Source organism: Denticeps clupeoides, chromosome 4 (assembly GCF_900700375.1).
Source record: "Denticeps clupeoides chromosome 4, fDenClu1.1, whole genome shotgun sequence".
Lineage (NCBI taxonomy): Eukaryota > Metazoa > Chordata > Actinopteri > Clupeiformes > Denticipitidae > Denticeps > Denticeps clupeoides.
The window spans coordinates 33,238,207-33,263,809 of NC_041710.1; the positions used below are offsets into that span (position 1 = coordinate 33,238,207).

General features: G+C 44.1%; 2 protein-coding genes across 6 annotated transcripts; one reads left to right on the top strand and one right to left on the bottom strand.

Moving 5' to 3' along the window:
- Positions 1 to 309: 309 nt before the first annotated feature.
- Positions 310 to 21,689, bottom strand: trim46a (tripartite motif containing 46a). 5 transcript variants are annotated; one of them, XM_028977629.1, is made up of 14 exons: positions 21,622 to 21,689; positions 21,183 to 21,300; positions 20,612 to 20,753; positions 19,483 to 19,735; positions 19,227 to 19,377; positions 7,821 to 8,019; positions 7,521 to 7,667; positions 7,111 to 7,206; positions 6,344 to 6,597; positions 6,129 to 6,250; positions 5,440 to 5,781; positions 1,826 to 2,055; positions 1,653 to 1,720; positions 310 to 1,565 (listed from the first exon to the last, which is right to left on the bottom strand). In XM_028977629.1, exons 3-14 carry the CDS (start codon positions 20,669 to 20,671, stop codon positions 1,166 to 1,168), a joined length of 2,322 nt encoding a protein of 773 aa, XP_028833462.1. In that variant the 5' UTR covers positions 20,672 to 20,753; positions 21,183 to 21,300; positions 21,622 to 21,689; the 3' UTR covers positions 310 to 1,165. The 5 variants fall into 5 exon arrangements, 3 of the variants coding, with proteins under 3 accessions (XP_028833462.1, XP_028833463.1, XP_028833464.1); XM_028977630.1 differs by lacking the exons at positions 21,183 to 21,300; positions 21,622 to 21,689 and adding an exon at positions 20,796 to 20,995 and having other exon boundaries at positions 20,612 to 20,716; XR_003749569.1 differs by lacking the exons at positions 310 to 1,565; positions 1,653 to 1,720; positions 21,183 to 21,300; positions 21,622 to 21,689 and adding an exon at positions 3,069 to 3,247 and having other exon boundaries at positions 1,995 to 2,055; positions 20,612 to 20,996.
- Positions 21,222 to 25,262, top strand: krtcap2 (keratinocyte associated protein 2). The gene is made up of 5 exons (XM_028977633.1): positions 21,222 to 21,316; positions 23,575 to 23,729; positions 24,349 to 24,412; positions 24,525 to 24,591; positions 24,961 to 25,262. Exons 1-5 carry the CDS (start codon positions 21,313 to 21,315, stop codon positions 25,079 to 25,081), a joined length of 411 nt encoding a protein of 136 aa, XP_028833466.1. The 5' UTR covers positions 21,222 to 21,312; the 3' UTR covers positions 25,082 to 25,262.
- Positions 25,263 to 25,603: the final 341 nt, after the last annotated feature.

Sequence of the window (25,603 nt, forward strand, 5' to 3'; positions counted from 1 at the left end):
TCCAATCTCTTTTTTTATCCTCTGTACTTGACGCTGAGACACATTGAAGGTGTCTGCCATATCAGCAGTGGATCTGGTCTTCAGCCTCTTCAACACTTTAGTCTCAGGGTGAATCTTAGGCATGTTTGCAGAGGTCTAGTTGCAGTTGATGTGAAGGTCTAGTGTACTGGGATTCTGAGACCTAATTGATCCATTGATCCACAGGTAAAGCTCATATGAAAAGGTCTTGTCACAAGGTTTTGCACTGAAACATTATTACAAAAGCTGTTGGGAATAAAATGAGCCATTTCTTGTAAAAAAAAACAAAAATTCTTGATTAGAAATATATTTCAGAGAAACTTGGTCAATTTGTACACAAACGACAAGACTTTTGTCAGGGACTGTACACACACTCACACAAACACAGGTAAACTGAGACTACCAGCTGCACAGTTTTAAGCAGAATCTTAAAGCATGGACATGTTGGTTCGAGATGGAGTATGTGAGATTGAGGTCCCTGAATGCTCTAGTTTTGGCCCAGTGTTCAGACAAACAAACCAAATGACAAGACACTTGAGCACAATCACGTCATCACAACCTGACAGCTCATAGCACATTCACTCCTGTTGGAAAACCACACCCACGTTCAACATTTGAAATGAATTACATGGACTAAATTACAATCAGTGTACTGTAGGGGGACAGTTTAAACCAAAGCAATTTACGGAATACCACACACACACACACACACACAACACAAAAAAACCCGTAGACAAGATTAAAGGAGAAGTGCTGGCCCAAAGAGAGCAGCCCAGCTGCTGCCACGCCTGGAGTCAAGCACAAGCAGCACACACGACACACAGGACACCGACGTGTGGGGAGAATCCCTGTGACTGAGTCGGAGTCAATAAAAAATAAAATAAAACCACGCACTCAGCATTCACTCACTCGTGGTTGACTGTTAGAAATCTCTCGAGGCGTCGAGAAGAGTTGTAGGAATCGCATTCTGTCGCATTCAGCTGGACATGCAGGTGCTTTATTCTATTCAGATTTCAGCATGAACAAAGGATTTTCTGGGATCCACTTAACAGCTATAGTGCAATTCCATCCAACGAACCCTTCTTAAAACCTTCTTCAATATAAATACACAGATAGATCGACATGTGGGAGAAACGTGCATATATCTTCAGCGTTGACTGAGTGCGGTGGTGCGGGATTGGATGGTCACCCTCTTGGGCGGGGTCTGTTCGGTACTGCGGTTGACTATGAGCTCCTGTAGCTGCAGTGCTCCGCCACCAATGAAACAAAACGCCGCACAGATGGGGTTGGAGCAGTCGACAGGCCCCTCCCACAGCACACGCAGCGAGTGGGCATCGTAGAAGGTGACTCGGCCCTTCTCACAGTCCAGGCAGACACCGAGTCGGGGGGGCAGAGGGGCGGTGAGGGGGGGGCTGCAAGGCTTTGCCGACCCCGTTGCAGACCTGGGCAGGAGAATCTTGCCCATGCCTATGGTGAGGAAACAGAAGGCGGGGGGACAGTCCTGAGTGTCTTCTGCTCCGCTGTCATGCCCACTGTCTGGGTCACACCTGAACAGGGTGGGGACAGAGTCAGGGAGGGAGAGAGGGAGAGAAAAAAAAAACAAACTCACACACACACACACACACTGTCCTCACCGTGGGCTGGCCATGTCCCCTGAAAGGTGGAACCAATCCTGCAGTTTAGACTCCTGTCCAACCCCCACCTACACAACACAAACACATACACTCTTACACAAGCAACACATAAAACTGCAGTATATTTAACACAGGTGGGATGATGATATCAACAATTCCACAGAATGACACACCTTAACCAGGTAGGAGCCAGGTTCTACTGAGCATGCCCAGTAGTGACGTCCTTGCGTGACTGACACATCAGACACCAGCAGGTCGGCGGTCAGGTGACAGGAAGTGAGCATTCTATCTGCCGCCTGGAGAAGGGCAAGGCCGGGAACACTTCGGGCATATGTCAGACCCTTCCCCAGCGCCACGCGGTCAGAGTGCAGACCCCAGCGAGAGTCCAGACAAAACGACAAGACTGCAGAGCAAACGAGGGGGGGGGGGGGGGGGGGGGGGGGGGGTTCAAAAGAGGAACGAGGTACAACACAAGAAGTACGGGATAAGCTGTGGCGCCCCGCTGAAAACAACTTTTATTATGCCTATAGGCATTTCAGAACCGTTCTTCACTGAGCTAAGCAGTGCCGGGGTGGGGCAGCGTAGTGTTGTACCTCTCGTTCCTCTTCCTCAGGGAACAGTGGTTATTCGCATAAAACGACATTCCCTTTCAGTTCATTCACTCGGTACAACACAAGAAATATGGGACATATGTCACGCCCCTCCCGGCGGAACCGAACCAGGGAAAGATGTGGGAGACTAAGAAACAGTTTGCCCTACCAAGGCGATCCCAAATTGGAGTCCCAACTTGTGGGTGGAGCCTCCATTCCCTCACACAAGGCCGCCCTCTAGAGAGGAGATCTGCCCCTGTGTTCCAGATGGTCTGCCGTAACCTGGGTGACTGTGTTCATATGCGCGCAAGTCGACCAGCTGGGCAGCGAGGCACCCGTGGAAGATGTGGTGGGGACCCCTAATGGGCCCGGAGGGGAAAGCAGAACAGTGAGTACACCCTTTACAGCACTTTTCACACACTGGAGATTTAACGAAGCCAAATGTAAGACTTTTTAAGACCTTTTATTAAGGCCACTTTCATCAAATTTAAGACCCTTCACTGGGGTGGTCAACTACATTTCTCCAAGAGATACTGTGAGGACCAGATGCTCTTCTAAAATGCAGTACAATTGTATTTTATCTTAAGTAATATGTTATTGTTATATTAATTTTTGTTATTTGTAGGCTTTGTAAATGTTACCACTCATATTACCTGTAGTGCCACTAGGGGGCAACTGCATAATTTTTTTATTTTCTTATTTCAGGGGTGTGGGATTCGTAAATTTTTTTTTTGCGATTACTGAGATCAATATTGTGATATAATAAATTGCACTTGCTTGCCTATCAATAAAAAAACCCACATCAAATTAATAATGATTGTAAGACCTGAGGGGAGATGGTGGCGACGGGTTGTTTTGTATCAGGGTGTGTGGCCCCATCTCCTGCCTATAGGCGTGATTAAAGGCGTCTTCGGCTGGGCACACAGAGGCGTGGTCATCCCCATACTTCCTGTGTTGTAAATCGACTGAATGGGAACTGGGAATTTTGTGCGGAAAACCAGGCAGCTGACATATTCCAGTTACCAGGGAATACAAGGGATGAGAGAGAAAGGTGGAGAAAACGAAAATTAAAAAAAAAAAATTATAATCAGCAACAGAACAATACTGAATATGTGGAATTAGTATAAAGAACACGAAGATGGAGATGTGGAGAAATACAGTACAGACCAAAAGCTTGGACACAACTTCTCATTCAATGTGTTTTCTTTATTTTCATGACCATGTACATTAATAGACAGTTGGAAAACCATTTCAGGTGACGACCTCTTGAAGCTCATCGAGAGAATGCCAAGAGTGTGCAAAGCAGTAATCAGAGCAAAGTGTGACTATTTTGAAGAAATAAAACATGTTTTCAGTTATTTCACCTTTTTTTGTTAAGTACATAACTCCACATGTGTTCATTCATAGTTTTGATGCCTTCAGTTAGAATCTACCAACGTAAATGGTCATGAAAATAGAGAAAACACATTGAATAAGAAGGTGTTTCCTTTTGGCATGTACTCTATATGAATAGTGTGTAATATGTCGTCATAGGGACAGATAGACATTTATTCTACTGTCATTGTTTTCATCATTTTAAATATACTTAATCCTTATTACTTAACTGGATGGTAGGGTGTTGGTAGCATCCTAGTGTATAACACACACGCCTAGTGTATAACACACATGGTGGAATGGTGCCAGAGCAACAACCTGACACTCAATGTCACAAAGCCCAAAGAGAGGATTGTCAACTTCAAGAAGAAACTGACTGTCCCCACCCCACTGCGCATCAATGGATCTGCTGTTGAGATCGTCAGCAGTGTGAAGTTCCTGGGTGTGCACATGACAAACGACCTCTCCTGGAGCCTCAACACCACCTCCACCACCAACAAAGCCCAGCAACGTCTGCACTTCCTCAGGAAGCTGAAAAAGGCCAACCTCCCTCCACTCATCCTCACATTGTTCTACCAGGGGACCACTGAGAGTGTTCTCTGCTGCTACATCATTTACATTTACAGTATTTATCAGACGCCCTTATCCAGAGCGACTTACAATCAGTATTTACAGGGACAGTTCCCCTGGAGCAACTTAGGGTTAAGTGTCTTGCTCAGGGACACAATTGTAGTAAGTGGGATTTGAACCTGGGTCTTCTGGTTCATAGGTGAGTGTCTTACCCACTAGGCTACCACCACACCACATCACATCACTGTCTAATACAGGAAGACAGCAGAGCACATCATCGGTGTTCCACTTCCACCCATCTCTCAGCTCTACAAGAAACACCTCATCAACATTGTGAAGGACTCTCACCACCCCTCACATCCCCTGTTCTCCCCCCTACCTTCTGGCAGACAGTTCCGCAGCATCAGAACTGTAACTGCCAGACACTGCAAGAGCTTCTTCCCCCAACCAGTCAGAGCACTGCCTATAGACAGGAGATCTCAATGCACTGCCATCACCAAAAAAACTCAACAACAATACACTTCCAGCCTTATGCCCCTCCTAACATGCTGCTCATTTTGCACATTTGTCTTGTCTTGTGTGTCCTGATCATAATATCAAACATATATATTGTCCTGTTTGTCCTTGTTTAGCATACAGAAAGTTTTAAAGTTTTCCTCTATTGTCTGTATAGTATTTAAGTTTAGTTAAAAAAAATTCTGAAATTTTTTGTGTCACGTTACAATACTTGTGTAGATATTTTTTTCTTTCTTTTATGATTGCACTATGGGTAACACACTCACCTATGATCCAGAAGACCCAGGTTCAAATCCCACTTACTCCCTGAGCAAGACACTTAACCCTAAGTTGCTCCAGGGGGACTGTCCCTGTAACTACTGATTGTAAGTTGCTCTGGATAAGGGCGTCTGATAAATGCCGTAAATGTAAATGGGTCTGTGTGAAACAGTATTTCAATACATGGTATACTGTGTATACTGTTAGAATGACAATAAATCTCTCTTTAATCTTGAATCTATATGAACTTAAAGACCACAAACTCCACTTTCTACCATTGTGTCCGTGAGCAAGACACTTTATCCTGAGTCTCTCCAGGGGCACTGTAACTGTAACTACTGACTGTAAATCGCTCTGGATAAGGGCGTCTGGTAAATGCCATAAATGTAAATGTAGATGCTGATTATAAGTAAAAATCTCCATGTCTACGTGTTCACACACATGTGTGTATTTGATTTGTGATGTGATGGGTGTCTCACCAGGTGCTGGCGGAGTGTGAAGATACACCTCCTCACTGTACTCTCCAAACCCCGCCTTGTTACAGCCTCTCACTCGTAGCACATATACGCTGTCCATCTCCAGCTTGTCAATCACAGTACTGGTCCCATGCACCTCGTTCATCCGCTGCCAGTTATTCTGACCGTTAGTTCCATTCCCTTCAGTGACAACTCCACCCCACACCGACCCGACTCCGCCTACTTTCCTGTGGTACTCCACCGAGTAGTGCCATGCATGGGCGGAGTCCTGTGGCAGCCGCCAGCACAGATAGAGCTGATCATAGGCCAGGGTCTTCTGAGTGTCAATCACAGGTGCTGACGGGGCTGCCAGTTACAAGAAAACTATGTCAGGCAAACATAATGATAAATCTCATTTAACATTTGCCATGTATAATATTCCTTCTAAATCACAAATGATTGGCTGTAAATGACAATTATTCTAGATCAAATTTCTTTTTTAAATCTTGGGGGGGTTTTTTATGTGGAAGTCATTCATTTTCTACCTAATGTAGTATCACTTGAGAAAATGCTGTATCACTCAAAACTGAGGGATACACGTGAAGCTTTCAAGTAAACTGTAAAAAGGGGCGGCTCAACATTGGAAAGATGGTGCATGAGAGATTGTAGTGTCTTTTGTAACCTGAATGTCAAGACTTGAATGTATTTTAAACCTTGTATGAACTCAATGCTACTGAGATGCTTGAGATCTCTGGACACATCCATCTGGAAGTGGCGAAACGTGGGATCGATGGACAAAGAGAAATTCTGTAGGTGCTGTATGGCCTTCACCAGCCTGAAGAGAAGAGCCATAAACAAACAAGTCACTTTTTGTGCCATTTCACAAAGATACACACACCGTAGTTCCACACGATGTTCATGGTCCTACCTGTAGTGTGTAATCCTGGCGGCCTGTACAAAGCAGGGCTGGTCGACCTCTTTCAGTAGCTCGTGTGTGTACGTGACCAGGCCAGCATTGTCCTGCAGACTGCATTTCTCGTCCAGCTGTGAATTCAGGGCATCGGCCCGACGCAACCGCGCGTTTTCCAACACCAGCGTCAAACAGGCCTGTCGCTCGGCCAGCACGCAGCGCAACTGGCTCACGCTTGCCGACAACTGTTCTTGCGCCAGAGAGCTGTTCAACTGCAACGAGACACGCCAGATGTTATGAGGTCAGTGTTAAATCTGTAATATTACAGGCCATAGTCTGCCACTGGTTAACAGCTGACAGAATGTCACATAAATCCATAACAATTCAATCAATCGTGCAGCTTCTCACTAGTGCAACTCAGGATTTACATAAACACCATAGATAAAAACAAGGATGAAACAAGGATGATACACCTGTGACACTGATGGATGCGCTGAAAAAGGCTTCTATCATTTTAAACCCATTGATCTTTATAAATCATACATCAATACATCAATAAAAGTCATGTTCTAAGTGACAAAAATAAGTACACATACAAAAACATCTACCAAGTGCTTGTTGTATCTCTTTATGTAAAGCCTGCGGAGGCCTGACCTTGCACCAGCAACCAAGAAGAGTAGACTGGCTGAAAAAGGCTTGCTATCCTTGTCTGTCTTTCATTATTGCTGTACATACTTTGTGGTCTTCCTCCACTGAATGTTCAAAATATTTCTACATTTTTTTACCTCCATCTGTGTTATAGCATCCTCCAGGTGATTAATCTGAGCCTGCACCAATTCCTGGTTGGCCAAAATGAAATTAATCTCCTTAGTGATTTTCTCCTGCAACACACGGGGAACCATTTTAAAGCATGAAAGTGCAGGCTTTTCTTTCTATGGATTCGTTGAGGAAGCATAATACAATTTTTGAAACAGTTCAGAAAAAGCAGAGAGGCTGAACTGGATGTGTTGATAATGGCAAGCATGGATTAATTTGTTGAAAATTCCTTTCTTTTGTTAATAATAAATGCAGCAGCATTTGTTAATCAATTATAAGGCTTTACTTTAATGCAAACCTTTTTATATCTTGCCCATGCTGGCTGTAAAATATTGAACAAAAAATGTAAGGGTTGCATTGTAAATTCAGACGATGTTACCTTCAGGGACTGGAAGGCCTGGGCAATGGGCAAGACTTTATGCCCACTATGGACACGGCGCAGTTTACAGAGCGAACAGAGGAGGCGCTGGCACATGCAGCAGTAAAACTGAAGTCTCTCCTGTTCATGCTCCACACACACCAACACCTGCACAGCAACACAGCAGCAAAACCAAATTAATGGAAATCTTAAAAGCTGTATCCTTTGGAATCCATAAAGTGGCCATCATCTGCTCGATACATGTCTGAGGCTGTGCATGAACATAAATGGGTCACAGCTACACGTGGGTGCTTTTCTCACCTTTGGTCTGAAGTTGTGTGTGGGCAGTATGTGCTCATGCTGTGCTCGGGGGGTTCCCCAGGGATGGTAGAGTTTGAAGCATTCGTTGCAGAAGTTCGCCCTGCAGTCTGCACAGCCCTTACTGGCCTCCATAGCCTGAGGGGCCTTGCAGAACTGGCACATCACTGCAAGAGTGCCCACACTAAGCGAGTGTCTGTACCTACAGAGAGAATTCATCTGATCACTCTTCATAACATTCTGGAGTATATGCAAATTGCCATACACAAAATGGTGATTTGGTGAAAACCAGTATTTGTGTCATTCTGAATTTTTGTCGACGTCCGTACAGCATCCAACATTTGTCTCCTTCCACGTGGTTGTGTGGTACAATGATACAGTTAAATAAAAAATAAATTCAACCTCTCCTCCATCTTCATTTTGATACCTTTTTGCTATTGATTGCATCAGAATGCGTAAAAATAAAAAATTAACCCTTTACGGCCACTGAATTACCCTTGATCAACGGTACCATTCCGCAAACGTATTTCAAGCTGGGGGAAAATATTTGTCATACTGCATTTGTTCTTTTTTCCCCATCCACTCCATAATCACATGGTTTTTAGGTGAAAAATATGGAACTCAGAAGACTCTCTCCTGGCAGTCACCATAAAACAACTCCAGATGGTCCAAAATGTGGTAGCCCATCTCATCTTCAATCAGCCAAAATACACCCATGTCATGCCTCTTCTCACCTCTCTCCACTGGCTCCCGGTAGCTGCTCGCATTGAGTTCAAGTCCTTGATGCTGCCTACAAGGCTGTAAATGGAACTGCACCCTCCTATATCAATACACTACTAGCCAGCTACACTCCTGCACGCCCTCTCAGATCAGCAAATGAAATGAGACTGAAAATTCCCTCTTCACGGGGCCTCCGATTCCAATCAACTCTGTTCTCCTTTGTTGTCCCTGGCTGGTGGAACAACTTGCTTTGCTCCATTCGACTAGCCATTTACATTTACGGCATTTGGCAGACGCCCTTATCCAGAGCAACTTACGACTTTCAAGTTACCATCGATGAAGAGATCAATTCTGGTTCACTAGGACCCCAACAATGAATACAATCTTTTTATTCACTCTGGTTTAGATTCTGTATACAAGTTTGACAACAAGAAAGTTACAATTTAATCTAAATATTCTCTAAAGAGGAAGGTCTTGAGCTGTCGTTTGAAGGTGCTCAGTGACTGAGCTGTTCTGACCTCGAGGGGAAGTTCATTCCACCACTGAGGGGCCAAGACGGAGAAGAGTATAGATGAGCGTCTTCCTTTTACCTTCAGAGATGGAGGGACCAGGCGAGCAGTACTGGAGGCTCGAAGTATACGAGGTGCAGTGTGAGGTGTAATACGGTTTAATAGCCGAGACTACTACCACCTTTATAAAGCTGTCAGGTTTGACTGCAGCTGTGCAGTTTGTTATAATAAAACCCCATTCCCAGCATGTCAGACCTCTGCGCTTCCTTCCCCCGTAAGCCCGTAGTTGTGACAGAATGCCGGAGATCTTCCCAAAAGCGCAGAGGTAAGAAACAGAGGAGAAGAAACGCCACGAAGGACGCAGCCCGGCAGGACGAACGCGGAAGCCGGGGGAGAGACACGCCACCCGTTCTGGTGGAGCGTTTTCTCCCCGATAAGCCGTGGTACGCGGCGCCGCGTGATGAAGCAACACCCGGAAGCAACAACGTCGGCGGGTGAGGGGGCGGAGTGAAGACAGTGGCGTCGGCAGCAGCGAGGAAGTGACGTGGGCAGCGAGCGCAGAGGATGCGACCCCCACGATCTTCGCCATGTCGAGCCAAGAACTCTGCGCTCTGCTGACAAGGCTCCCCGTGGACTGGGACGACACGGACGACGACGAAAGCACGGGAGACGAGAGTTGGGCTCTGCCCATCGCGCCCGTCCATGATCGTCGCGAGGTCTGTGGGGACCCACTCACTTCCAGGGGGGTGAGAAGCGACAGCGGCGGCGTCTCTCCAGCGAGGAGGTGGGCAGGCTCCAGCCCGAATGGCCAGAGTACTGCCCATGGGAGTTGATCGCACCCTGGGTCCAGGATGTCCGCAGGGTGGACGACCCTCGGAGTCACCGGTGCGAGGACACTGATGACGAAAGCGGCGATGCCGTAGATTTTCGTTGGGTGGTCGGGGCTGGGATGGCTCCACCCAGCGCACGCGTCCGAGATTGTCGCGACATCTGTGAAGACCCACGTGACTTCCGAGGGTACGAGGTTGACACGGACTACGACGAGGATGACGCCAATTGGGCAGTCGGTGCCGGGATGGCTTCGCCCATCGTGCCCGTCCATGATCGTCCGTGGAGACCCACGTCACTCCCAGAGGTGCGACAACAGTGAGGAGGAGGACAGCGATGCGGGGGTAAGCTGGTGGAACAGGGCGACAGGAGGTCGCCAACCAGCAACTGCACTGCAGGAACTGCCTCACAGGGAAGATGCGCTCCCAGCTCCAGTCGCCAACCCGCCTTCCCTCTGCCCGGACGTTCCCCAGCTGAACGGCAGCGCATCACCAGCGCCCCCGCATGCTGGAGAAGACGTCCACCACCCCCCACGCCACACGCCCACCACCATCTCCAGCGATGTGCCCAGCCCTCTGGCAGCAGGGAGAGACAGACAGAAGGAGTTTTCGGGACTTCCTGCAGAAACTGAGGGTGGAGTTTGATCGGCCAGAGCCTGAGCCAGGGATCGAACTCTGCCCCTCCACCACATCCAGCGCCAGTCAGGATCTGGGGCAAGAAGGCCCGAGATCCTGGCTGGGCCCCCTGAGGAAGTCCCGGAGTGCTCAGAGAGGGAACCAGACGACCCCCTCTTCTGTCTGTCTCTGTCTGTGTGTGTGTGTGTGTGTGGCAGTTGTGTCCGTATGTCGCCCCCACTTCCCCTCTTTGTGTCCACCAGATGGCGACCCAGCTGCGGAGCCAAACCCCAGGGAGGAGGTTCCTGACCCGAATGTGCTGGTCCAAGGCGAGGTGGACAAGCCCCAAGGTACCCCTAAGTCCAGCCGGGGGGGTGCTCCCCCAAATAATTTTTTGGGGGGGTGCAGTTCGGGTTGGGGGCTCCTCCTGAGGGGAGGGTAGGTGGGGAAGCGATGGAGCTGGGTCCTCCGGTAGCCGATGAGGAGGGTGGGCCAGGCATGGGCCTGCGTCCGCCTCCAGAGGGGTGGAGCGCCATAGAGCCCCCGGGTAGGCATGAGGACCCAGCTGGGACAGGCAGGAAGAGGGCCTGCTTGTCCCAACGGACACAGAAGGGGCTAGCCGGATGGTCTGGCAATGCCCCCCCCTTGGCACCAGGGCCGTGCAGCGAGAGGGGCTGCATAGTCCCAGAAGGCACCAGCCAGAGGCTCCGGAACAATCTCCCTGCGCGGTGCAGGGGGTGACACAAGACGTGTCAGAGGGGACGTGCGAAGACAGGGCCCGCACGTACCCGGATGGATCTGCCCTGATTTTTCTGTGCAGGTCGAGGGTCCGGGGCCGCCAAGCGGGCCCACTCCGGGGAGCCAGGCCGAGGGTCCGGGGCCGCCAAGCGGGACCACGCCGGGAAGCCAGGCCGAGGGTCCGGGGCCGCCAAGCGGGACCACGCCGGGGAGCCAGCCTGAGGGACCGGGGCCGCCACGCCTGACCACGCCGGGGAGCCAGCCCGAGGGACCCGGGCCGCCACGCCTGACCACGCCGGGGAGCCAGCCCGAGGGACCGGGGCCGCCAAGGGGAGGATACAGCAGGGCAGGAGCCCTGTGGTTGCCACCGTCCGCCCCGCCACCTCCACTGATGGTACTGCTGGGGCTCCGAGGACGTAGCACTTGGAGGGGGGGCTCTGTCAGGATTGACTGCAGCTGTGCTCAACACCGGTGGCCAATCCTGACGGCGCATAAATGCCGGATATTTCCGCCCCTTCCAGATCTCCGGCATTTTCGTGAAATTTATTTGGCAACTGTGTGTATGTTTGTAATTTGAGTTCTGGCAATCGCCACACGCCTACGGGTTAGTTTATGTTCTTTATTTAAGTTAAATTGTTTTCGGCCACCGCGCCATTGTTTATTTGTATTTATTTATTGTTTGTTATAATAAAACCCCATTCCCAGCATGTCAGACCTCTGCCTTCCCCCGTAGGCCCGTAGTCGTGACAGAAGCAGTTGAAAACCCACTTATTCAAAAAGTATTTCAGACGAATCTAACACTTACATACACACATGCACGCACACTGCACAAATGAAAAACATTTCCTCGTCTAGCACTTAATTTCTGAGCATGTTCTTTTTTTTTGACAAGTTCGGCCTTATCAGGGCTCTTGGTTTTGTAAGCTCAAAATCTTTAGAAATCAAACGAGAATTGCTGGTGTCTTCCTCTTGTAAGTCGCTTTGGATAAAAGCGCCTGCAAAATAAATTAAAGTAAAGTAAAAAATAGAGCGGATTTCATAGAGCCCTACATGTTCGGTGGGTGAAGGACTTTAGTAGCTCAGCAAACAGAAAACATCAATCCATGGATGAATAAAAGAAAATAGTTCTTGAAAATAACTGAAAAGAAATAGTTGTCAAAGAAACAAAGAACTTCTTGGCCAAAAGATGAAACACCAAAGAATAAATCTTTATAGTGCTGTTTGTCCCATATCAAACCACCGCATTGGTGGCCTAGTGGTTATTTCACCCGTGCTATAACCTTAAGGTTATGGGTTCAAATCCCGCCAGGTCGCAACTCAGGTAGGTTCCGTTGACCAATTGTCGCTGAGTTTACTTACACTTGATCAACGGGACCGTTCCACAAACACAAAAAAAATCTTACCTTTTCCTCACTAAAAAAAGAAAAGGTAAGGTGTCTGCAGAGGTGTAAGTCGCGCTGGATAAAGGCATCTGCCAAATGCCTTAAATCTAAAGAAGACTTCAAAAGGAAAAAATGGAATTTAGGAAAAAAATAATATGGATTTCATAGAGCCCTACATGTTCTGTGGGTGAAGGACTTTAGTAGCTCAGCAACGGAAAACATCAATCCATGGATGAACCTAAAAGAAACAGTTGTCAAGGAAAAAAAGAAATTCTTGGCCAAAATATGAAACACCAAAGAATAAATCTTTGTAGTGCTGTTTGTACCATATCAAATCACCGCAGTGGTGGCCTAGTGGTTATTTAACCCGTGTTATAACCGAAAGGTTATTGGTTCAAAGCCCGCCAGGTCACAACTCAGGTAGGTTCCCTTGACCAATTGTCGCTGAGATAAGTTACCCTTGATCAACGGGACCGTTCCGCAAACACAAATTTTTTTTTTTACCTTTTTCCCCTAAAAAAAAAAAGTGTAAGAGGCATTTTATTTTTATTTTCAAAAAGTAGGCATGGTTAACTCACTTCTTTCTATTGGTGTCGTGTTAATGCATCATAATACACAGAGGTCAAAGTTAAACAATAACTAAGAAGGCCTTTGTTCGCAACATGTTATAAAACAGGATAAATTACTAAAATTGGGTTAAAATTGGGCCTATTATTAAAAACTGGAAAGAAAGTTATCACAGCAAAAACTGTGATCTGATAATAACCTTGAATGACCATGATCACAGATCACTCAGAAACAAGTCAAAATTATTCCATACACACTATTAATAGGGAACTGAAGAACTGTTTTGCCAAAAGAAAGCACTCAAGATGAATCATGAAAAGGCTCCCGTTTGATAGAAAGCACAAAGACCTTAATGTACAAGCCTGCAGAGCCATTGTTTTAATCTGCAGTTGCTTCAGTTGATCTGGTCTGGGTTCGAAAACATTATGTGATGATAATATATAGTCTGTTGAATGCCTGAATATTGTGAATGACCAGATATTTCCATAAATTCCACCTTTCCTGATGGCAAAGGCATTTTTCAAAGCAAAAATTCCTGAGATCTTAATCGAGCTCTAACATTGAAATAATGGTTCAAGAGCATGATACATCATTTTCATACATAGATTGGCAACCAGAAAGTCCAGAACTTAAGCCACTGAGAATTTCTGGGATGTACTGGAGAAGACATTGGTTTGACATTATCAATAGATATTCAGAAATAAAACCTTGGATATGTTTATTAAAACAATGTCTTTGTGATTGTACTGTGTGCTGTAATCTATGGAATATTTTAAGAACAAATATTCAAATGGAAAGGGAAGAGATACTTGGCCAAAAAGACAAAACAAATTACGATATCTGTTTTTGAACCTTATGCTGTTAGGGCACTGGTGGCCTAGCACTAAAAGAAGCGGACGTTGTAACCAAAAGGTTATGGGTTCGAATCCCGAGCCGCGTAACCTTGACCAACGGCCACTGAATTACCCTTGATCAACGGTACGGTTCCCCAAACAAAACTCTCCAAACTTGTTTCAAGCTGGGGATAAAAAAAAAAGATACAGTGAGGTAAGGTAACCACAACTGCTGTATGCTCTTCATAGAAAACATTGGGATTTACATCACAGTGCTGTGCTGGACGTGTTCAGGACCCTATGATTCATGAAAACCCAACAAATAAAATGGAATCCGGTGTAAAACGTGGAATTGTATATAATTTGCGATTCTGGCTACTACATTTCTAACACACCAATGCAATGTAAATGCACGGTTACCTATGACAAAGAGGCTGTCAGTGTCAAATCTGGACCACTTGCCCCATCGGTTCTGTGTGAACTCGGCAAACTCCGAACAGTTCAGCAAACTCTTGGTCTTGCAAAGCTGATTCAAAACGGGATTTTATTATAATGGTTCCAGTTCATAATGCAAGTTGGCACAACTTTGTATTCCAGGTCTTCCCAATGTTTATTTATTGGATACGTTTTTATGTTGATTTCAAATGTGAAGCACTGTTACAAATTGTGTAATAGAATGTGTAACATTGTGAAACAGTTATTTACATGAAATGACCATATTATTTACAAGTAAATGGTTTACAAAAGCAAACAATAAATTCCCAAGCACTTTGTTGAACAATGATTAAATGTGATTTGTCATACTGCATTTGTTCTTTTTTTCCCATCCACAATCACACAGTTTTTAGGTGAAAAATATGTTTATAACAGAAAACATGGAACTCAGAAGACTTCAAATGACTTCAAAGGACTTAAAAAATAATTTTTTGATTGCATAGAGCTCTACATGTTCGGTGGCTGAAGGACTTTAGTAGCTCAGCAACAGAAAGCATCAATCCATGGATGCACCAAAAAATAAATAGTTGTCAAAGAAACAAAGAAATTTTTGGCCAAAAGATGAAACCCCAAAGAATAAATCTTTATAGTGGTGTTTGTCCCATATCAAATAACCGCAGTGGTGGCCTAGTGGTTATTTAACCCGTGTTATAACCAAAAGGTTATGGGTTCAAATCCCACCAGGTCACAACTCAGGTAGGTTCCCTTGACCAATTGTCGCTGAGATAAGTTACCCTTGATCAACGGGACCGTTCCGAAAACACAAAAAAAAAAACGTACCTTTTCCTCACTAAAAAAAGAAAAGGTAAGGTGTCTGCAGAGGTGTAAGTCGCACTGTTAAGGGCATCTGCCAAATGCCTTAAATGTAAAGAAGACTTCAAATCGAAAAAATAGAATTTAGGAAAAAATAATATGGATTTCATAGAGCCCTACATGTTCGGTGGGTGAAGGACTTTAGTAGCTCAGCAACGGAAAACATCAATCCATGGATGAACCTAAAATAAATAGTTGTCAAAGAAAAAAAGAAATTCTTGGCAAAACATGAAACACCAAAGAATAAATCTTTATAGTGCTGTTTGTACCATATCAAATCACCGCAGTGGTGGCCTAGTGGTTATTTAACCCGTGTTATAACCTAAAGGTTATGGGTTCAAAGCCCGCCAGGTCACAACTCAGGTAGGTTCCCTTGACCAATTGTCGCTGAGATAAGTTACCCTTGATCAACGGGACCATTCCGCAAACACACACAAAAAAATCATACCTTGTGTTTTATTTTTTACTTTCAAAAAGTAGGCATGATTAACTCACTTCTTTCTATTGGTGCCGTGTTAATGCATCATAATACACAGAGGTCAAAGTTAAACAATAACTAAGTAGGCTTTTGTTCGCAACATGTTATAAAACAGAATAAATTAATAAAATTGGGCCTACAGGGAGTGCAGAATTATTAGGCAAATGAGTATTTTGTCCACATCATCCTCTTCATGCATGTGGTCTTACTCCAAGCTATATAGGCTCGAAAGCCTACTACCAATTAAGCATATTAGGTGATGTGCATCTCTGTAATGAGAAGGGGTGTGGTCTAATGACATCAACACCCTATATCAGGTGTGCATAATTATTAGGCAACTTCCTTTCCTTTGGCAAAATGGGTCAAAAGAAGGACTTGACAGGCTCAGAAATGTAAAAAATAGTGAGATATCTTGCAGGCTGAAAGACGACCACCACTGAACAAGACACACAAGCTGAAACGTCAAGACTGGGCCAAGATATATCTCAAGACTGATTTTTCTAAGGTTTTATGGACTGATGAAATAAGAGTGAGTCTTGATGGGCCAGATGGATGGGCCCGTGGCTGGATTGGTAAAGGGCAGAGAGCTCCAGTTCGACTCAGACGCCAGCAAGGTGGAGGTGAAGTATTGGTTTGGGCTGGTATTGTGGGGCCTTTTTGGGTTGAGGATGGAGTCAAGCTCAACTCCCAGTCCTACTGCCAGTTTCTGGAAGACACCTACTTCAAGCAGTGGTACAGGAAGAAGTCTGCATCCTTCAAGAAAAACATGATTTTCATGCAGGACAATGCTCCATCACACGCGTCCAAGTACTCCACAGCGTGGCTGGGGAGAAAGGGTATAAAAGAAGAAAAACTAATGACATGGCCTCCTTGTTCACCTGATCTGAACCCCATTGAGAACCTGTGGCCCATCATCAAATGTGAGATTTACAAGGAGGGAAAACAGTACACCTCTCTGAACGGTGTCTGGGAGGCTGTGGTTGCTGCTGCACTCAATGTTGATGGTGAACAGATCAAAACACTGACAGAATCCATGGATGGCAGGCTTTTGAGTGTCCTTGCAAAGAAAGGTGGCTATATTGGTCGCTGATTTGTTTTTTTGTTTTGTTTTTGAATGTCAGAAATGTATATTTGTGAATGTGGAGATGTTATATTGGTTTCACTGGTAAAAATAAATAATTGAAATGGGTATATATTTGTTTTTTGTTAAGTTGCCTAATAATTATGCACAGCAATAGTCACCTGCACACACATATATCCCCCTAAAATAGCTAAAAATAAAAACAAACTAAAAACTACTTCCAAAAACATTCAGCTTTGATATGAGTTTTTTGGGTTCATTGAGAACATGGTGGTTGTTCAATAATAAAATTATTCCTCAAAAATACAAAAAATACAAAATACAACTAAAATCAAAAATACAACTAATTCTGCACTCCTGGTATTATTAAAAACCGTAAGGAAAGTTGTTATCACAGCAAAAACTGTGATCTGAAAATAACCTTGAATGACAATAATCCCAGATCACTCAGAAAAAAAGTCAAAATTATTCCATACACACTATTAATAGAGAACTGAAGAACTGTTTGGCCAAAAGAAAGAACTCAAGATGAATCATGAAAAGGCTCCCGTTTGATAGAAAGCACAAAGACCTTAATGTACAAGCCTGCAGAGCCATTGTCATAATCAGCAGTTGCATTAGTTGATCTGGTCTGGGTTCGAAAACATTACGTGATGATAATATATAATCTGTTGAATGCCTGAATATTGTGAATGACCAGATTTTTCCATAAATTACACCTTTCCTGATTGGAAAGGCATTTTTCAAAGCAAAAATTCCTGAGATTTTAATCGGGCTCTAACATTGAAATAATAGTTCAAGAGCATGATACATCATTTTCATACATAGATTGGCCACCAGAAAGTCCAGAACTTAAGCCACTGAGAATTTCTGGGATGTGCTGGAGAAGACATTGGTTTGACATTATCAATAGATATTCAGAAATAAAACCTTGAATGTGTTTATTAAAACAATGTCTTTGTGATTGTACTGTATGCTGTAATCTATGGAATATTTTAAGCACAGATATTGAAATGGAAACTGGCAATGCACATTCAATCAGAGCATGTAATTTGATATTACATTTTGCAATAGGTAATTCATAATATGTAAGCATGGTGTGAAGAAATCAACTGTGGGAGCAATTATTAGAAAATGAAAGACATACAAGACCACTGTTAATCTCCCTCGATCTGGGGCTCCACGCAAGATCTCACCCGTGGGGTCAAAATGATTACAAGAATGGTGATCAAAAATCCCACAACCACTGGCTACTATCAGTAACACACTACGCCGCCAGGTACTCAAATCCTGCAGTGCCAGACGTGTTCCCCTGCTTAAGCCAGTACAAGTCCAGGCCCGTCTGAAGTTTGCTAGAGAGCATCTGGATGATCCAGAAGAGGATTGGGAGAATGTCATATAGTCTGATGAAACCAAAATAGAACTTTTTGGTAAAAACTCTACTTGTCGTGTTTGGAGGAAAAAGAATGCTGTGTTGCATCCAAAGAACACTATACCTACTGTGAAGTATGGGGATGGAAACATCATGCTTTGGGGGTGTTTTTCTGCAAAGGACCCGGCCGACTGATCCGTGTAAAGGAAAGAATGAATGGGGCCATGTATCATGAGCAAGGGCATTGAAGATGAAACGTGGCTGGGTCTTTCAGCATGACAATGATCCCAAACACACCGCCGGGCAACAAAGGAGTGGCTTCGTAGGAAGCATTTCAAGGTTCTGGAGTGGCCTAGCCAGTCTCCAGATCTCAACCCCATAGAAAATCTTTGGAGGGAGTTGAAAGTCTTTGTTACCCAGTGACAGCCCCAAAACATCACTGCTCTAGAGAAGATCTGCATGGAAGAATGGGCCAAAATACCAGCAACAGTGTGTGAAAACCTTGTGAAGACTTACAGAAAACGTTTGACCTCCATCATTGCCAACAAAGGGTATATAACAAAGTATTGAGATGAACTTTTTATAGTGAACAAATACTATTTTTTTTTCTCATTTTGTCTCTCATAGTTGAGGTGAACATTACAGGTCTCTCTCATCTTTTTAAGTGGGAGAACTTGCACAATTGGTGGCTGACTAAATACTTTTTTGCACTGTAACAGAGTAGAGTCTGTAGGGTGGTAGTAGCCTAGTGAGTAACACACTCGCCTATGAACCAGAAGGTTCAAATACCGCTTACTACCACTGAACAAGACACTTGAGTGTCTCCAGGGGGGACTGTCCCTGTAACTACTGATTGTAAGTCGCTCTGGATGAGGGTGTCTGGTAAACGGCGTAAATGTAAAATGTAAATAACAGAGGCTCTGTCTCTATAAAGTGGCAATTATTCTGATGCATATGTGTGCGAAAGTGCAAAGTGTACCGTTCTACAATGCGCTCCAGCGTGAGGTTCCTGAGGCAGTCAGCGAGACCCCTCTCTCCCAGCTCCACATCTTTCTTACAGGTAGGACAGGGAAACGACATCAGCAAAGGAGGGGTGTCCTTACGCCTTCGTCCAGGGTATGTACCACAGACTGGTGCAGGGAGAGGGGGACAATGAAGATAAGTGCTGCAGAAGAAGTACCGCCTTGACTTGTTTTTACCAGTTGCTGACAAGAGACAGAACAAGACACACAAACCTGTTTTGAGGACACGGTCTACTCCTGTTTTGGGTGGCGGCCTGCGTGCATGCCGCGGTGAGCGTGTGCGGGGGCTGGATGTGGGGGTATTGGGTTCAGGCGGCAGCTCGGGGGGTGGATAGCCCCTCTGCACCAACACATCCGCCGCACACAACACACACACACTGTGCAGACATGGAAGCACTATGGGCTGTTTCACCATTTCCTCACACAGAGGACACCTCAGCTCATGCTCCATACTCTTCAGGTTATCCTAGAGAGAGAGATTTTTTAATTAAGCATTGCCTGTCTCCTAATCACTCATATGATTTTCATTTTCATGCTTGTCAAGTATCATCATTAACATCATTGTCTAACTGGCAGTCATTTTTGACACATGTTTTTTTTTTACCCAAAAAAGCATAAGCTACTCTAGCCTGTTTGGTACCCTATACAAGAAAAAAATTTTACAAAATCACAAAATAAAATCTAGGAATCCAATGTGATGAGTATATGTTAAGATGTGATAAGTATGTGTAATACGTACATATAAAGTGTGGTTAAACTATGATGAGTATGTCTGATGAATATATGTTAAACTGTGATGAGTGTGTGTTTTTATGAATATATGTTAAGATGTGATAAGTATGTGTGATGAGTATATGTTAAAGTGTGATGAGTGTGTGTGTGATGAGTACATGTTAAAGTGTGATGACTGTGTGTGTGATGAGTACATGTTAAAGTGTGATGAGTGTGTGTGTGATGAGTACATGTTAAAGTGTGATGAGTGTGTGTGTGATGAGTACATGTTAAAGTGTGATGAGTGTGTGTGTGATGAGTATATGTTAAATTGTTATGAGTGTGTGTGATGAGTATATGTGGCATAGTACCACTGACCTTTTGAACGGTTCAAAAATCATACACTAAGCATAGATTTTGATGCAGCTAAACACAAGGTGCAGAAAATGCTATTACAATAATACCGGGCATTTTCTGTGACGAATCTGCCAAGGCAAATAAATAAAGCGAAAGCCATTAATCTGAGAGGCATTTTATTTAGTCTCATCTTCCGGATGTGGCCATACGGTGCAGTGCATGTCACTGCTAGGAATAATTAGCCTCCACCCAGATAAATTATAGTCATACTCACGCTAATGCGAACCAGGGCATCCATGATGGAGGTAAACGTTCGGAGTTCCGCTGCTGCCATTATCAGGCACAGCCCTTTATGTCCAATATCCGACGCGTCCGTTCACTACAGGTAAAAACCGATGATGCTGGTGGTGGTATTGCTGATTTCATGGAACGAATATAAAAAAAAACATGCATCACACCTGTACCACCGCTGGCTATAACACACTGCGTGAGATCACAGTGTAAACGCATGGGATTAAAAACCCATTATTCACTGTTGACACTAAATTGTATCGGATTCTCCCTCAGCTCCGCTTCTGCCGAATTGTGCTAATATGCGCAGACCAATTCCGGACGTGTCAGAGGCTTCTGTTCGATGTGGAGTGATGGCGCATGCGCACTGCGGGGAAAACTAGTCCAAGTGCGCGCCGTTCAAAAGCACTATTCGTACTATTCTTGTACGAATACTAACAGATTGTGTTATTGTAGCACAACAGAGTCAATTAAATTAGTCCCTGTCCAAATACGTTAAACCCCCCACTATAATAAAACATCGCCACCATGACCACCAGAGGTACAGAAGGTACCGTTTATCCACCGCGCCGCCAGGTGGCGCTGCTGTATTCGCCCATGTCTTCAGCGGTTTAGGCGGCGTGTCACTGTCCCTACGCGCTGCTGGTCTTCTCGTTCGGCCGCTTGCGGGAGCTGTGGAATAAAATGGGTGAGTAGAGTCAAAACTTCCATCGTGACAAATGTGAGACCCGCGGCTTCCCGGTCAGTCCTGTTCCGCGCTGTGTGCGGCCTGGAAGCCGGGTGCTCAGGGTGCCTTGTCCTTTACCGAGTTGCTGATAGGACGAGCAGGACGACATTAATATGCACAGTTTAATTTCTTACCGATATCTTTAATGCAGATAAAGTATGGACGTTCCGCAAACCGTTACACGAATCGGCTAAATGGCATGCCGTGCAGGGTATCTAGCGGGGACGTGTGTACGGTGAGGTCGGCGAGGGACTGACGTGTCCTACCTGTGTGGACGCTGATGGTTCTGCCCTTCATCTTGAGCACGATCAGTGTTGCTAGATTCTAAATGTTGGATGAATGAAAGTGAAGTGATTGTGAAACACAGCACAACACAACGAAATGAGTCCCTTGCTCTGTTGCAACTTGGCGGTTCGGGACGGTGTTCAGCCTTTTTTTGCTACCTGCCAAAAACTGCTTCTAAGCGCTACAGCACACGCGCACGTCCACATTACGCCGTAAATCTCAAAACGCAGAAAGTTTTTGCCACTCTTTCTTGTTTGCCAAAAGCGGAGGTTTGTATTTTCGTTTTAACGAGGTTTATCTTAAACATTATTAATGATTTATTATATTTGTGTTTATTTCTTGCTTTAGACACATCGAGGTGATTTGTTATACTGTTTACGTTCATACGCACTTCGAATTCTGTAGGTATGGGATGAAATTCTACCATTAAACGGTGTACGCGTGTATTTAAGTTGCTTGATGGGACTACTTTAAACTGTGTGTTTTGCATAGTTAGAGTAGAAATATTACATTTACATAGAAAAGTAAATCTTTATTGTTGTTTAACCTAGAATTACATTTGTTCTATACAAAATATATTTTTTTTATTGACATTGTAGTTACCTGGACAATGAAATTAGCTGGCAAGACCACAAAGATGCATGATATATATACACACACACACACACACACACACTACATACACAGTATATAGGTACAAGAGACATGGGGGGTATATGCAAGGGCATCATAAATATGATAAATAAGGGGGGAAGGGCTTTGGTCTGGAGTCTCTTCTTATCGGATACTGTACAACCAGCGCACCACATGGGGATGGTGGGCACCAGCACAGTCTCGATTGTGGCTCGGTAGAAGGACACCAGCAGGTCGGTCTGCACCCTGTTCTATCTCAGGACCCTCAGGACATGGAGGCACTGCTGGTCTTTCTTCACTAGGGCGGTTGTTTGTAGACCAAGACAGATCCTTGGAGATGTGGGTCCCGAGGAAGCAAAAGCATTACAACATCTTTTGAGAACGAGGTCTTACGAGTCAAGAAAGGCAGAGTTGTTTTTGTTGGTGAAAGAACGTCATTCTACTACAAGTGGATTGATTTTGAGTGTCACTAAAGTGTCACTAAGAAACACCAAAATCTATAGGAAGTAGATTCTGGCAGCATAAAACTTTGGCAACATAGCAAAAACCGACGGATGTAACTGAAATGATCTCCTATGATAGCAAATTCTGGCAAGGCAGCAAAAAAGGGCAGGACACCGGCAACCTGATTACGCATCCACTTCCTTACTGGTGAGGCCACCACTGCCCCTTCAACAACAACTGTTGAAGTATCATACCAGGAGCTTAAAATGCTTGTATTTTGAGAGAAATTATCATACACACACAATTTCCATGTGTTATTAAAATCTGCTTTAATAACACATATCATAGACTGTTCTTATTATAGTGTATAATGCAATTGAAGCATTGCATTATGGAATTTATGGAATAAATGATCGTACATTATGGGATTTTTGGAATTATTAATCATACAAAGTACCGAGGGTAAAATAATTGTACAAATAGGATAATTATCACACGTCTGGCAACAATTGGTAGTAGCCTAGTGGGTAACACACTCGCCTATGAACCAGAAGACCCGGGTTCGAATCCCACTTACTACCATTGTGTCCCTGAGCAAGACACTTAACCCTAAATTGCTACAGGGAGAATGTCCCTGTAATACTGATTGTAAGTCGCTCTGGATAAGGGCGTCTGATAAATGCTGTAAATGTAAATGTAAACAATTCGCTCTGCACCTAACCGTGTCTCTTCACCCTGCTTCTGCTGTTGGAGACATTATTCTACTACACTGGCTTCTTGATGTATGTGCTGTGTTTTCATATATGTTTGCCATAGTCGTGACTTGAGAATAAGTTTTGTATTCTCCTCTTTTACAGCGGTGAAGACGGGCACGTCGCTGGTGTTGTCCAGTCTGCTGTCGGTGCTGGTGTTCGCGGGCATGCAGATGTTTAGCCGCCAGCTGGGCTCCACTGAGTGGTTGACCATCCTGGGTGGCTTCCTTGGCTCTGTGCTCTTCGTTTGCTCCCTCACCGTATCCTTCTACTGGTACAGGATCATTGGGTTTTTAATACGTTAAATTATATGTTAAACAATGTTAAATTAAATCTGTTCCATAGTTTAGCTAGTATTTCTTAACATGTGCAAAATCCACTACCATGAACAACATATTATCAGTAATATATATTCATATATATATTAATATATATTTAAAGTGTTGAGTATAGTTTGTAATTGAATGAGATTCTGTTGTTCTGACTTGTGTATTACCAATGAAGTTATATTTTCTGTGGAGCAGTTTATATGGGTTCAGGCTTCACAGAAAACCTAGGGTTGAATTGTCATAAAAAGAAATAAATATATTTACTGTTAAAGCAGGACATCATTATCCTTCACTACATTACACAGTTTGTACATGAAAGCTCTGAGCTGGCCAGTGCATAAGAAAAAAAGATGAGTTTACGTTGCTGGGTATGTTGGTGGAGGGTGAAATTGTGCATCTGTTCTGCTGAGGCTGGTGATGTGAATGCTCCAGGAAAATAAAACAAAGACAGGCCTGAGCATGGCCATAAACACAGGGGACTCTGTGTGTTGTGTAGGTCCCTCATCATTTTCCCATAGTGCAATATTTCTCTTTAACAACCATCCTAAAGGCCTTCAATAACCTGGAGAACCTGGTTTTTGGGAAGGGCTTCCAGGCAAAGATCTTTCCAGAAAGTGAGTGAAAGTGTGTTTTTTGGTAGGGTCATGAGAATGCAGCATTGAGTATTGCTCAAACAGTGGATGGGAGTGCTTTTTTAATTATTAATTGTGGATTTCTTTTTCTTAGTTGTGCTTTGCCTGTCTCTCTCCATGTTTGCCTCTGGTTTGGTGCATCGTGTGTGCATCACTACATGGTGAGTTCTTCCCACCAGGACTGAAATTTCAATATTGCCAGTATGTTTCACTGATTTAATTAACTGTAGACCATCTCTATGTGAATGATACAGATTATTCATGATCATTTGTCATGTTGTATTTCTGATAAACATACCAAATGCTAGTTTTGGATCACATCTAAACAATAATGCATATTCTCTTTTATAAATTATAGCTGAAATAGCATATATAGACTTTAGTCCCCTTAATGTTCTACTGAATTTAATTCAGTTTTAGTGTCAACCTTGTAACAATTTTACACAATATTAATTAATTAATGTTTGATCAGTGTAATTGTGTTCTTTCTTCCCGCTCTCTCTCTTTCTCTGTCTGTATATTTCTCTCAGTTTGTTATTCTCTCTGTTAGCTCTTTATTACATCAATAAAATCTCAGCAGCTCTCTACCAGGCTGCAGTTCCCATCACTACGCCTGCCAAGCCCACCAACAAAGGGAAGAGAAAGAATTGAAGCACTCATACTTCCATCGTATCCAGTTGTTTCAGGTGTTCTGCAATGGATGGATCCTCCCAGAAGCCGAATTATTATTTTTTACATTCCACTGCCCATATAAAATGTGCTGTAATTGATTGCCGTTAACACTTTTTTTTTGTGTGAATTGGCTTTATAATTAAATGATTTGGAAAGAAGACATGTATTGGTATGGTCATTCTTTTGCGCCACACACAGTGAGAAGCTCACATACATTATTATTATGATAATTGTCAGCATAACCTGTGCAGATTATGGTGATACATGTCAATATAAAAAATTAATTGTTTGTATCACAGTTTTTTTAGATGTGTTATCCCGTCTGGAGTTTGGTGAAAGTGTGATTGAATGGCACCACGATTCTCTCAGTGTTGTTCCTGCATCGAGGACCATAACGGCACTGCATTGACACACACGAAAAACAGAAGAAGTGGCCTGTGATGGTAGCAGCCTTGTGGGTAAAACACTCGCCAATGAATCAGGAAACCACAAAAGTCCCAG

What these genes read in the sequence shown, in the direction of transcription:
- trim46a (XM_028977629.1), bottom strand. Translation starts at nt 20,671, where the DNA reads ATGGCAGCAGCGGAACTCCGAACGTTTACCTCCATCATGGATGCCCTG. An exon ending in GCCAGGATTACACACTACAG is followed by an intron (nt 6,251 to 6,343) that starts GTAGGACCATGA and finishes TCTTCTCTTCAG; the next exon opens with GCTGGTGAAGGCCATACAGC. An exon ending in TCACACTCCGCCAGCACCTG is followed by an intron (nt 2,056 to 5,439) that starts GTGAGACACCCA and finishes TTTGCTCTGCAG; the next exon opens with TCTTGTCGTTTTGTCTGGAC.
- krtcap2 (XM_028977633.1), top strand. An exon ending in TCTTCGTTTGCTCCCTCACC is followed by an intron (nt 23,730 to 24,348) that starts GTATCCTTCTAC and finishes ACCATCCTAAAG; the next exon opens with GCCTTCAATAACCTGGAGAA. An exon ending in CGTGTGTGCATCACTACATG is followed by an intron (nt 24,592 to 24,960) that starts GTGAGTTCTTCC and finishes TATTTCTCTCAG; the next exon opens with TTTGTTATTCTCTCTGTTAG.